Here is a 12,500-nt window from a genome sequence, read left to right on the forward strand (position 1 = left end):
GACCTTTGACCTTTGACCTGTACAGTCTCAGCTGGTGATTTGCAGCCTTGCTCCACAGTCTCATTCATTTTCCTCAGACAGATTTTCCCAGCTGGTCTGGGATTCAAACCGGCGACCTGTAACCTCGTCACGTGTTTCTGGGTAGCTGTCAGTGAGTTTCACAGGTTTGATCCCCACAGCAGCCCATCCCTCTGTACCTGCCACAGTGTCCTGGAGCAAGGCACCGAACCCCTGACCCCTGACCTCTGACCTCTCAGGTACAAAGAGCTCTTTAGTGTTGGTTGCCCAGGTAACAGCCATGTTGTGTTGCAGGTCTCTAGCTGCTGAGTGGGGGCGATACGGCCTGAGGTTCAACATCATCCAGCCTGGACCAATCAAAACCAAGGTACACACAGTACTTTAGCAGTATGAACAGTACTTTAACTACATGAACAGCACTTTAACAATATGAACAGTACTTTAACTATATGAACAGTACTTTAACTACATGAACAGTACTTTAACAATATGAACAGTACTTTAACAGTATGAACAGTACTTTAACTACATGAACAGTACTTTAACAGTATGAACAGTACTTTAACTACATGAACAGTACTTTAACAATATGAACAGTACTTTAACAATATGAACAGTACTTTAACTACATGAACAGTACTTTAACAATATGAACAGTACTTTAACAATATGAACAGTACTTTAGCAATATGAACAGTACTTTAACTACATGAACAGTACTTTAACAATATGAACAGTACTTTAACTACATGAACAGTACTTTAACAATATGAACAGTACTTTAACTATATGAACAGTACTTTAACTACATGAACAGTACTTTAACAATATGAACAGTACTTTAACAATATGAACAGAATCAAAGTTGTTGTGTGTTCAGTGTTGTTTATCTGTTTGTTGTTGTTTGTTGTTTATCTATTGTTGTTTATCTGTTGTTTATCTGTTATTTGTGTTTACTTGTTTATGTGTTGTTGTTGTTTATCTGTTGTTTATCTGTTGTTTATCTGTTGTTTATCTGTTGTTTATCTGTTGTTGTTGTTTATCTGTTGTTTATCTGTTATTGTTGTTGTTGTTTATCTGTTGTTTATCAGGGGGCGTTCAGCCGTCTGGACCCTACAGGAATGTTTGAGAAGGGAATGATCGGTCGGATCCCGGCCGGTCGGCTCGGAGTTCCAGGAGAGATCGCAAACCTGGCAGCTTACCTGTGCAGCGACTACGCCAGCTGGCTGTCTGGAGCGGTGAGGGGGGGGGGGGGGGGGGGTTCTAAAAACTACTGACAGCTGGGCTGCAGAAGAAACACAGATTAGATTAGATCAGATTAAATTAGATCAGATTATATGAGGCTCGTTGCAGCAGTAAACCAGCAGGATTCAGCAAAGAAAAAGAATTTAAAAGAGAATAGAGACAGTGGATTTAAACCTGATGCAGCCAGTTCCAACAGCGGGACATGTTCAGAAATATATGAATGAAAAGTATGAAAACAGCCTGATGAGGTCACTGATGAGGTCACTGATGTGGTCACTGATGTGGTCACTGATGAGGTCACTGATTTCAGTTTCAATTTATTTTATTTGAAAAGGGATAATGTACATTAATCAACATTCAAACAAATGTAAATGTACCCGAGTTAGCCAAAAGGCTAGTTTTCATCGGCAGTCCCTTTTCCTGATGTTGTTAGGCATCCTAGAATAATAAAATAAAACATGCAATAGCAAAAAACATCATTGTGATAAATAGCATATACAATACAGATAAACAACATGAGCGGACAAAATCCAATGGTAGATGATACAGGTACAGTATGAGTACAGTCATGTTAAAGGTGGATAAAACCAGCATCAGTGTTGACATTGTTGGTTCTCAATAAGCCATTTCTTAACATTACACTTGAATGAATAATAGGATGGGGACTCTCTGATTGATTGTGGTACTGAATTCCATCGATGTGATGCTCTGAAGGAAAAGACGGCCTGGCTACATGCAGTTTTTCTGAGTGGGATTGTGCAGTCTCTCCTAGCTGCACCTCTAGCAGCTCTGTTTGAGGTAGATTTGAAGTTGATGAAGCCAGACAGAGGAGGAGGAGCTAAACCATGCATACTCTTGTAAACTAGGCAGACATCTTTGTGTTTGATGAGGTTTTCCCAGCTGAGCAGATTATACTTCTTTAGAATATGGCAATGATGAAAACTGAATGGCTTCTTGTCTAAAGTTTTAAGTGCTTGTTTGTATAATGATTCCAGTGGTTTTAAGGCTGTAGAGTGTGTATTAGACCAACTTATCAGACAATAGGTGATGTGGGAGAGAACCATTGAGTGGAAGTATATCTTAGCTACCTCAGTTGATAGGAAGTTTCTGGTAAACCTGAAATTTGCCAAACTGAACTTTACTTTATTACAGACTCTTTTTATGTGGGTTTTGAAGCCGAGGTTTGAATCTATGTGTACTTCTAAATATTTATATTCTGAGACAACTTGTAGTCTCTCTCCTGAGATGACAATATCTTGCTCTACATCTACGTTGTGGCCTTTGGAGAAAAACATACAAACTGTTTTCGACACATTCAATTGTAAACAACATTGGTTAAGCCAGGATGTGACCTTCACCATAACACCTGTTAGCTTGATTGCAACCTCTTCTGCAGTTTTGCCGTGAGTAAAAATAACTGTATCATCAGCATACATTAAGATATCACATTGTCCACACACAGAAGGCAGATCATTAATGTACATGCTGAACAGGATTGGGCCCAGTATAGAGCCCTGCGGGACACCAGTTGATAGACATAGGGGGTTAGATTTATAATTATTGATTTTGACAAGTTGGGAGCGGAAAGAGAGGTAGGATTTGGTAAGGTTGAAAAACTCTATGGAAAAATTTGAAGTTGAGTAGTTTATGCAGTAGGATGTTATGATTAATGGTGTCGAATGCTTTCCGTAAATCAAGGAACATGGCCCCCACAACCCCGCCTTTGTCCATTGATGCCTTAACTTTTTCTATGAAGTAGCATGTAGCTGTTTCTGTCGAGTGATTAGCCCTGAATCCAAATTGCATTGGGTGCAGTGGGAAGGAGTTATTGTTGAGATGGTCAATGATTTGTTTGGCAACCAGTTTTTCAAATACCTTTGATAATATGGGTAAGATACTGATGGGCCTGTAGTTGGAGGTCAGAAGAGGGTCACTGCCTTTGAGTATAGGGGCCACAACAGCAGGCTTCCATGGGTTAGGAAACCTCCCTTGACCGAATGAAGTATTAATGATATGCGTCAGTGGGTTAGCTATTGAGGAGTTGATTTCTTTCAGCATGAAAAGGTGGTATGTGTGTCCATACCATAGACATCCTTAGCCCTTGAAGACTTGAGGGATGCTACTACTTTTGCAACCTCTGTCTCAGATACTGGTCTTAGTACTAGTGCTGGCTCACTAGTATTGACAGTACATGCATTGCTTTGCTGAACTGTGAAACTTTGGGCTATGATAGCCACTGACTCAACAAAATATTGATTGAGGGCCTGTGCCACATCAGCCGGACTCTGTAGGATTGTGTCATTGACCTTTAATTCATTTGGCTTTGTTATGATATTGTTTTGACCGGTTAATTTTTTAATCTGACTCCATATAGCTTTTGAGTTACCATGAGAATTTTCAATGATTGTGATGAAGAAGTCCTTTGCTTTTCTCAATTCCCTTGTTACCTTGTTTCTTAGCATTGCAAATGTATGTCTATCATGGGACATCTTTGATTTTGTGGCTATTTTTAAAGCATTGTCCCACTCCTTCATTAATTTTTGGACATTATCATTCGCCCAGGGGAGAGTCTGTTTCTTGTTTTTACATTTCATCTTAATTGAAAATTCATTGATTGTAGATTGTATTTTTTCTGTAAAGTTTTGACTAGTTATTTCTAAATCATTTTCAAGGAGTAGATCGTCCCAGTTTATGTTTTTTATGGCTGCTTTGAAGTCCTCTTGCTTGTTTTTCGGGATGCCAAAGGATTCCTTATTGCCAGCATGAGTAGTGAACCGCCTGCAGGTAAATTTTCTTGATATGAGCACCATATTATGGTCTGACAGCCCAGTTATCATATTGTGTGATTTTGTAATCCTTTCGGGTCTATTACTAAATATTAGGTCAATCTGGGTACTAGTGCTGTTTGTTATTCGTGTTGGACCTTTAACCATTTGAGCCAGATTAAAACCATCAGTAATTTGCTTAAGCTTTTTCCTTGATGACTTGCCTTCCCAGTTTAAATTGAAGTCACCCATTACAATGACCTCTTTCTTGAAATCACATTGACATAATACCTTCTTGAATTTATCATAAAAGCTAATGTTTGAAGAGGGTGGTCTATAAATGACTATAAGTGTATAGGACATCTGAGGCGATAGAATCATATTTAAGCCTACACATTCTAGATCATTTGGATTTTGCCATTGAATCTCATTGCAACTGATGGTGTCTCTCACATAAATCATAACACCGCCCTCTTTCACATCAGTTCGGTCCCTCCTGTAAATATCATAACCCGGAACTTTTAGAGCAGCGGATGGAGAATTATCATGAAGCCAAGTTTCCGATAAACAGAGGAAATCTAAATTAGACTCTAATAACATATAATTTATCTGATCACTTTTTGATTTTAAGCTTCGTATATTTAGGTGTACACCTAATATACCCTTTGGCTTTGCTTTCGGATCCCAAATAATTCTCGAGTTGTTTACCGTTTGAAAGACTTTCCACTTCTGGGTCATTTGGATTGCTCTGTTTACTACCCCACGCTTGTTTTTATTGTGCACGTGTTTGTGCAGTGTGTTCCTATACTCTTTGTCACTGGATTGGATGTTGTGTGGACTCGTGAGCGTACAGACCCTCGTGAGCGTACAGACCCTCGTGAGCGTACAGACCCTCGTGAGTCCACAGACCCTCGTGAGCGTACAGACCCTCGTGAGTCCACAGACCCTCGTGAGCATACAGACCCTCGTGAGCGTACAGAGTCCACAGACCCTCGTGAGCGTACAGACCCTCATGAGTCCACAGACCCTCGTGAGCGTACAGACCCTCATGAGCGTACAGACCCTCGTGAGTCCACAGACCCTCGTGAGCGTACAGACCCTCGTGAGCGTACAGACCCTCGTGAGCGTACAGACCCTCGTGAGCGTACAGAGTCCACAGACCCTCGTGAGCGTACAGACCCTCGTGAGTCCTCAGACCCTCGTGAGCGTACAGACCCTCGTGAGCGTACAGAGTCCACAGACCCTCGTGAGCGTACAGACCCTCGTGAGTCCACAGACCCTCGTGAGCGTACAGACCCTCGTGAGCGTACAGACCCTCGTGAGCGTACAGACCCTCGTGAGTCCACAGACCCTCGTGAGCGTACAGACCCTCGTGAGCGTACAGACCCTCGTGAGCGTACAGAGTCCACAGACCCTCGTGAGCGTACAGACCCTCATGAGTCCACAGACCCTCGTGAGCGTACAGACCCTCGTGAGCGTACAGACCCTCGTGAGTCCACAGACCCTCGTGAGTCCACAGACCCTCGTGAAGGTACAGACCCTCGTGAGCGTACAGACCTTCGTGAGCGTACAGACCCTCGTGAGTCCACAGACCCTCGTGAGCGTACAGACCCTCATGAGCGTACAGACCCTTGTGAGCGTACAGACCCTCATGAGCGTACAGACCCTCGTGAGTCCACAGACCCTCGTGAGCGTACAGACCCTCGTGAGCGTACAGACCCTCGTGAGTCCACAGACCCTCGTGAGCGTACAGACCCTCGTGAGCGTACAGACCCTCGTGAGTCCACAGACCCTCGTGAGCGTACAGACCCTCGTGAGCGTACAGACCCTCGTGAGCGTACAGAGTCCACAGACCCTCGTGAGCGTACAGACCCTCGTGAGTCCACAGACCCTCGTGAGCGTACAGACCCTCGTGAGCGTACAGACCCTCGTGAGCGTACAGACCCTCGTGAGTCCACAGACCCTCGTGAGTCCACAGACCCTCGTGAGCGTACAGAGTCCACAGACCCTCGTGAGCGTACAGACCCTCGTGAGTCCACAGACCCTCGTGAGCGTACAGACCCTTGTGAGTCCACAGACCCTCGTGAGCGTACAGACCCTCGTGAGTCCACAGACCCTCGTGAGCGTACAGACCCTCGTGAGGTCTTTAAACAGCCTGCTTTCTCCTCCTGGTTTAGCAGTCTGCTGTTATGAAGCTGTGGAGTCAAACTTTAAAAAGGTTTTTTAGAGGTTTAACTGTCAGCTGTCGTCCAGCTTCAGTATTGTAGTATTGTATTGTAGTAAGTATTGTAGTACTGTATTAAGTAGTAAGTATTGTAGTATTGTATTGTAGTAAGTATTGTAGTACTGTATTAAGTAGTAAGTATTGTATTGTAAGTATTGTAGTACTGTAGTAAGTAGTAAGTATTGTAGTGAGTATTGTAGTATTGTAGTAAGTATTGTATTGTAGTACTGTAGTAAGTAGTAAGTATTGTAGTACTGTAGTAAGTATTGTAGTACTGTATTGTAGTTAGTATTGTAGTAAGTATTGTGTTGTAGTAAGTATTGTAGTACTGTAGTAAGTATTGTAGTAAGTATTGTATTAGAGTAAGTATTGTAGTACTGTAGTAAGTAGTAAGTATTGTAGTATTGTAGTAAGTATTGTAGTAAGTATTGTAGTACTGTAGTAAGTAGTAAGTATTGTAGTACTGTAGTACATATTGTAGTAAGTATTGTAGTGCTGTAGTACATATTGTATTGTAATAAGTATTGTAGTATTGTACTGTAGTAAGTATTGTAGTACTGTAGTAAGTAGTAAGTATTGTAGTATTGTATTGTAGTAAGTATTTTAGTACTGTAGTGCTGTAGTACATATTGTATTGTAATAAGTATTGTAGTATTGTACTGTAGTAAGTATTGTAGTACTGTAGTAAGTAGTAAGTATTGTAGTATTGTATTGTAGTAAGTATTTTAGTACTGTAGTAAGTAGTAGGTATTCTAGTATTGTAGTAAGTGTTGTAGTATTGTAGGAAGTAGTAGGTATTGTAAGTATTGTATTGTAGTATTGTACTGTATTAAGTATTGTATTGTAGTAAGTATTGTAGTACTGTAGTTAGTATTGTAGTATTGTAGTATTCTCCAGTCGCAGCAGCAGGAGGCAGGAGGCAGTTTGTTTGTTTTGGTGTTTGGTGAGGAGGGAAGGGTGTGATGCTTCCTGTTCCTCTGGTTCCCGTGGTTCCTCTGGTTCCTGTGGTTCCTGTGGTTCCTCTGGTTCCCGTGGTTCCTCTGGCTCCTGTGGTTCCCTCTGGTTCCCGTGGTTCCTGTGGTTCCTCTGGTTCCCGTGGTTCCTCTGGTTCCCGTGGTTCCTCTGGTTCCTGTGGTTCCTGTGGTTCCTCTGGTTCCCGTGGTTCCTCTGGCTCCTGTGGTTCCCTCTGGTTCCCATGGTTCCTCTGGTTTCCTCTGGTTCCCGTGGTTCCTCTGGTTCCTGTGGTTCCCTCTGGTTCCTCTGGTTCCTGTGGTTCCCTCTGGTTCCTCTGGTTCCTGTGGTTCCCTCTGGTTCCTGTGGTTCTCTCCCAGAGGAGTATTCCAGAAAGACGGTTTAAGAAATCCTAAACTAAATCCTGAATTCTGCGAGACTGGCATAGCAGGAATTTTCAGTTCCAGAACAGCAGATTCAGATTTCAGAGATCAGGTTTGATCGGCTCCGGATCGGTTCAGACTGAACTCTGGGCGTTCACAGTGAACTGATAAAGCCATGCTCAATCGAGAACTGAAAACAGGATTAATCAGATTCAGAGGCGATGAGCAGAGCAGAGCGACATATTTCACTCCAGCTGAACATGAAATATTAATGACAGCTTGTAGTGAATTTCAGCATATTAAAAAAAACAAAACAAAACAACACATCAGCAACACTTGCGAGACTTGGCTCGTCAAATATTGTAGATGAAGTTAATGTGCGAGTTAACCATCAAGTTTAATGTTGGTTTTAGTCATTCAACAGTCAACAGCCCTGTAGCCTGAATTGTACTCTTAATAACTCTTAATGACTTTTAATGACTTTTTTATATTTAATTCAGGTGTAATCCAGGCGGCAACAAATAAAAAAAAGTATAAGAACATAATTCAAACTCGTAGGATTTTATTTTCTTATAACAACTTATTTTCTTAATAGTAGCCTAAATGTTGGCCGAGGCTTATTTGACCTCCACTCTGTAGCTGATTGGCTGACAGGTTGAACAAACTGACTCAGTCGGGTTTAACTCGGTCAGCCTGAAGTAAACCTGCCGCACAGCAGGTTAGCTGCAGAACATCAGTTGCCATAGTAACGGATCTAGATTTACTCTGATCTCAGTTTCTGGAACAGAAAATCTTCTGAGTAACAGATCTGGATAACTTGCTAATCTGCTTCCTGGACCCCCAGGTGATCCGGATGGACGGAGGAGAGTACGTCTCCATGGCCGGAGAGTTCAACGATCTGCGCAGGGTGAGTCCGTCCCCTAAATGTTTCCCCCAGTCAGAGAAACAGCAGCAATACTTATTATTGTAACAATTAATGTGTTTACATCAGTCACAATAATAATAATGATAATAACAAGGATTTTTTTTTAAATGCTACAGAAAAAAAATTGAATTAAAAGCAAGTAAAACTGAATTCATCTAATCACCTGTGTGTGTGTGTGTGTGTGTGTGTGTGTGTGGTGTGTGTGTGCATGCGTCCTGGTGCTGATCAGTATGGGCAACCGACACTAAGCCGTCTCTCTCTCTCTCTGCTTTTAAGGTGACACCAGAGCAGTGGGCTATGATGGAGACCATGATCAGAAGCACCAAGGGTTCCTAAGGACAACACACGCACACACACACACACACACACACACACACACACACACACACACTCCTTCCAGGTCTGAACTGGTTAATTGAAAGATGTTTCTACTTGAACCAGAACAGCCAATCAGCGGTTTGAACCCGCCCACTTCCTAACAGCTGTAATATAATTATTTTTAATATAATATAATAAAATGAAACTTCTGAGTTGGTCATGTGACTTCCTGTCCAGAAGACAGAGGGCGGACCTTCCTCACTGCTCATTGGTCCAGTGCTCTTAGTGTCCTCGTCACTTATTGGTCAGTAAACAGCCTGATGTCGACAGACATGTTTGACTGTTCATGTACCAACAGACAGACAGAACAGACAGACAGACCAGACGGAACAGACAGACAGACAGACAGACAGAGAGACAGACAGACAGACAGACAGACAGACTGCCTGTTTTTTGTAACTGGGAACCATGCAGCTTGTTAGCTTGCAGCTAGTGTAACTCACTGTTTTCAATGAGACATGCTAACAGTTAACAAGCCATTTGTTGAAACTTTGTTCCTGTGATGTGAAACTGATGAAGGTTTGAGTCGAGCCTGATGCCTTATTCTACTGCTGCACTCTATTCACTGTTCACTGTGTTGTGTTGTGAGCCAATAAAGGTTATTACATGGATTTGATGTTTAATAAGACATGAAGGTTAATATACAGAACGTCCAAACCTTTCACATGAATCATGACTTCTCTCTCCTCCTCCTAGACACAGCTGGACTGGCTAGCAAGCTAACTGACCAGTCTGTAACAGACGCAGCTGGACTGGCTAGCAAGCTAACTGACCAGTCTGTAACAGACGCAGCTGGACTGGCTAGCAAGCTAACTGACCAGTCTGTAACAGACGCAGCTGGACCGGCTAGCAAGCTAACTGACCAGTCTGTAACTAGGGTTAGGTGTTTTCATTCCTCAGCTGCGTCTTTCTTCTGTCGTCATGGTTACTGAGCGTGCACATCGGCTCCCTCTCCACTGTTGTGTATTGCGTCTCCTCCGTGTTCGTACGTCCTCCTGCTTGATGAAAACCGGCTGACAGGTGGTTCGCCGCTAGTGGTCAAAAACTGCGTTGGTCATCTTTAAGTGTTGGTTGTGATACTGATGGTTGTTTACCTTTTAATGTAATAAGTACAGACAGTTTTATAATACACATAATACACAGTGTTTTATTGACCAATAACCCTTTGTGGCTGTTTACAGTCCAAAAGAAAAGTCTGTTGGATGAGAGACTGACAGCATTGTTCTGCTCAGGGGTCGAGGGTCAGGGGTCGAGGGTCAGGAGGCTCCAGCAGCTGCATCTTTAGCTTCTGTCTTTATTCTCCTGCCTTCTGCTGTCAGATCAGATCAGGTTCTCTGTTGGCTGGTAGAACCGCCGGCTGAGAACACAGTACACAGAACTGTCACCTATCGGTGAGACGGATGAGAAGAACGTTCAGAGCTGCTCAGCTGTCGAATCTCATCGTTAAAAAATATTTATTTACAAAGATTACAGAGAAACAACAGGTTGGAAAATTAAATTCACCCAATTAATACAGAACCTTCACCCTGCAGAACCTAGATCCTATAGAACATAGACCCTGCAGAACCTAGATCCTATAGAACATAGACCCTGCAGAACCTAGACTGCTCAGAACTTTGACCCTGCAGAATCGAGAGCCTACAGAACCTCACCATACAGAACCTAGCCTCTGCAGAACATAGAATGTATGGAAAGTAGATCCTAGAACCTGACCTTACAGAAACTAGACCTTATAGAACCCCACCTTACAGAGACTAGACCTTATAGAACCTCACCATACAGAACGTAGCCCCTGAAGAATGTGGACCTGCCTAACCCTACACCTTACAGAACCTAAACGCTGCAGAACCTCACCCTACTGAAGCTAGACCTTACACAACCTCACTATACAAAACCTAGACCACTCAGAACTTGCACCTTAGAGAACCTAGACCCAACAGAACCTCAATGTAAAGAACTTAGACCTGCAGAATAGAAACACAGACACATCCTGGACTTCACAGCTACTGGATCTTTATACGCTTCAATGGGAGGAGAAGTGGGAGGGGCCTGACAGGAAGTGGGAGGGGCTGGAGGGGTGGGGCAGGAAGTGGGGGGGCGGGGAAGGAAGTGGGAGGGGCTGTTGGAGGGGGCGTGGCCCTGCAAGGAGGAGCCTGTCAATCATCAGCACAGAGAACCAGAGCCAGCTCCGTCCTGTAGAGCTTCCCTCCGTCTGACAACGCCATGATGGATGACTTGTAGAGCGGGAGGTCCGCCTCCTCCAGAGCCTGGACACACACACACACACACACACACACACACACACACACACACTCTTAACAGAACAATCTGGACACACTCTTTGATATGAAATTTAATGTTTAGCCTCTCAGATATTTATGATTTCATGTCACTTCAAACTTCAAACTGTCTGTTTCTGTATTTGTTCATTTTCATGTGAACTCTGATTCTGGTTTCTGTCAGACTGAGCGGTGAAGTTCGGCTGTTTAAACCTGTTTAAACCTGTTTAAAGTAGTTTAAAGCCTAGGTCACACTAGGCGATTTTAACGCTGATTCTAAACCCAATTTGAATCTGGGCTATTGGGGGGGGCAGAAGTTCAGTCATGTTGAACATCACCCGCTCACAAAGATAATTTATATCAGCAAGATACCCATCTCCACTTCCTCTACTTGATAAGTTGCTTTTCATTTGGAGGAATAAATCTCATATAAAATGATATTAACCAGCAGCCTGATCAGCAACATGCAGCTCTCTTACTTTTCATTATCAACGTTGTTCTTTAATGCGTCACTTCAGAATACATTCAGAATGTAAACTGCAGCTTCTGCACCACAGAGCAAGACACATTTGTAAACATTTTGTAATTTTATTTACAGTGAACTGTTGTGGATGGATGGGAGAATGTGTTTGATTGACAGGTCAGGTGTGCGATCCCTCTTCTTCATGTGTGACGGCCATCCTTGTCCCACCGCCTGGTGTGAAGCTTCCTGTCCGGACAGGAAGTGTTTAGTGTGACCTTATCTGGTCAGGAGAGACGTCAGGCTGGTGGTGTGAGCGGGGCTTCAGGCAGTGTGGGCTTCTACAATCTGATTAAAGCCATTTAAATCTAATTAAAGCGGTTTATTAAAATTACTGAAATCAGTTTAAATGTTTTAATTCAGGCTTTTGAGCATTTCCAGTGTAACTCTGCAGCTTTAGTGGCTGAACACCAGTTCTGACTGGAAGGAGAAACTCACTGCTGTGTGTGTGTGTGTGTGTGTGTGTGTGTTTGTTTGTGTGTGTTTACAAACCTTCTTGTTCTTCTCACAGAGATGTTTGAGGAGAGCGTCGAGCTCTGTCTCATCCATGTATCCACTCTCATCCTGAAAACACACACACACACACACACACACACACACACACACACACACACACACAGTCAACATCAGTTACCCAGAGAGGAGCGAGACAGACTGGGAGAGAGAGGTACAGATAAGACCACAATCTCTCTCTCTCTCTCTCTCTCTCTCTCTCTCTCTCTCTCTGCTAGTTAGCTAGCTAACAGTTTGTTCAGGTTAACTGAGCTGACTCTTCTCAAGCTACAACTCAGAGTGTTTTGGAGTAGAGACTA

At 43.1% G+C, this 12,500-nt stretch overlaps 2 protein-coding genes across 7 annotated transcripts in view; one reads left to right on the forward strand and one right to left on the reverse strand.

Annotated features, from left to right (window-relative positions):
* Window positions 1-12,500, forward strand: part of decr1 (2,4-dienoyl CoA reductase 1, mitochondrial) — a 317,727-nt gene that overhangs the window by 5,783 nt on the left and 299,444 nt on the right. For 3 of the 6 annotated variants that reach the window (XR_013506912.1, XR_013506914.1, XR_013506913.1), the window contains exons 7-10: window positions 313-385; window positions 1,110-1,256; window positions 8,431-8,493; window positions 8,788-9,284. Coding sequence is in view for 1 of the 6 variants with exons in the window: in XM_071902158.2 (XP_071758259.1) it covers window positions 313-385; window positions 1,110-1,256; window positions 8,431-8,493; window positions 8,788-8,847 (343 nt within the window). In the remaining 5 variants the exon portion in view is untranslated. Of the gene's footprint in view, window positions 1-312; window positions 386-1,109; window positions 1,257-8,430; window positions 8,494-8,787; window positions 9,501-12,500 lie in introns of those variants that run through there. The other 3 variants (XR_013506915.1, XR_013506916.1, XM_071902158.2) reach the window with 2 other exon arrangements.
* Window positions 11,046-12,500, reverse strand: part of calb1 (calbindin 1) — a 16,057-nt gene continuing 14,602 nt past the window's right edge. The window contains exons 10-11 of the mRNA XM_071902159.1: window positions 12,181-12,252; window positions 11,046-11,156 (exon numbers count right to left, since the gene is read on the reverse strand). Coding sequence (XP_071758260.1) covers window positions 11,046-11,156; window positions 12,181-12,252 — 183 coding nt within the window. The remainder of the gene's footprint in view (window positions 11,157-12,180; window positions 12,253-12,500) is intronic.

Source organism: Centroberyx gerrardi, chromosome 12, assembly GCF_048128805.1.
Source record: "Centroberyx gerrardi isolate f3 chromosome 12, fCenGer3.hap1.cur.20231027, whole genome shotgun sequence".
Taxonomy (NCBI): domain Eukaryota; kingdom Metazoa; phylum Chordata; class Actinopteri; order Beryciformes; family Berycidae; genus Centroberyx; species Centroberyx gerrardi.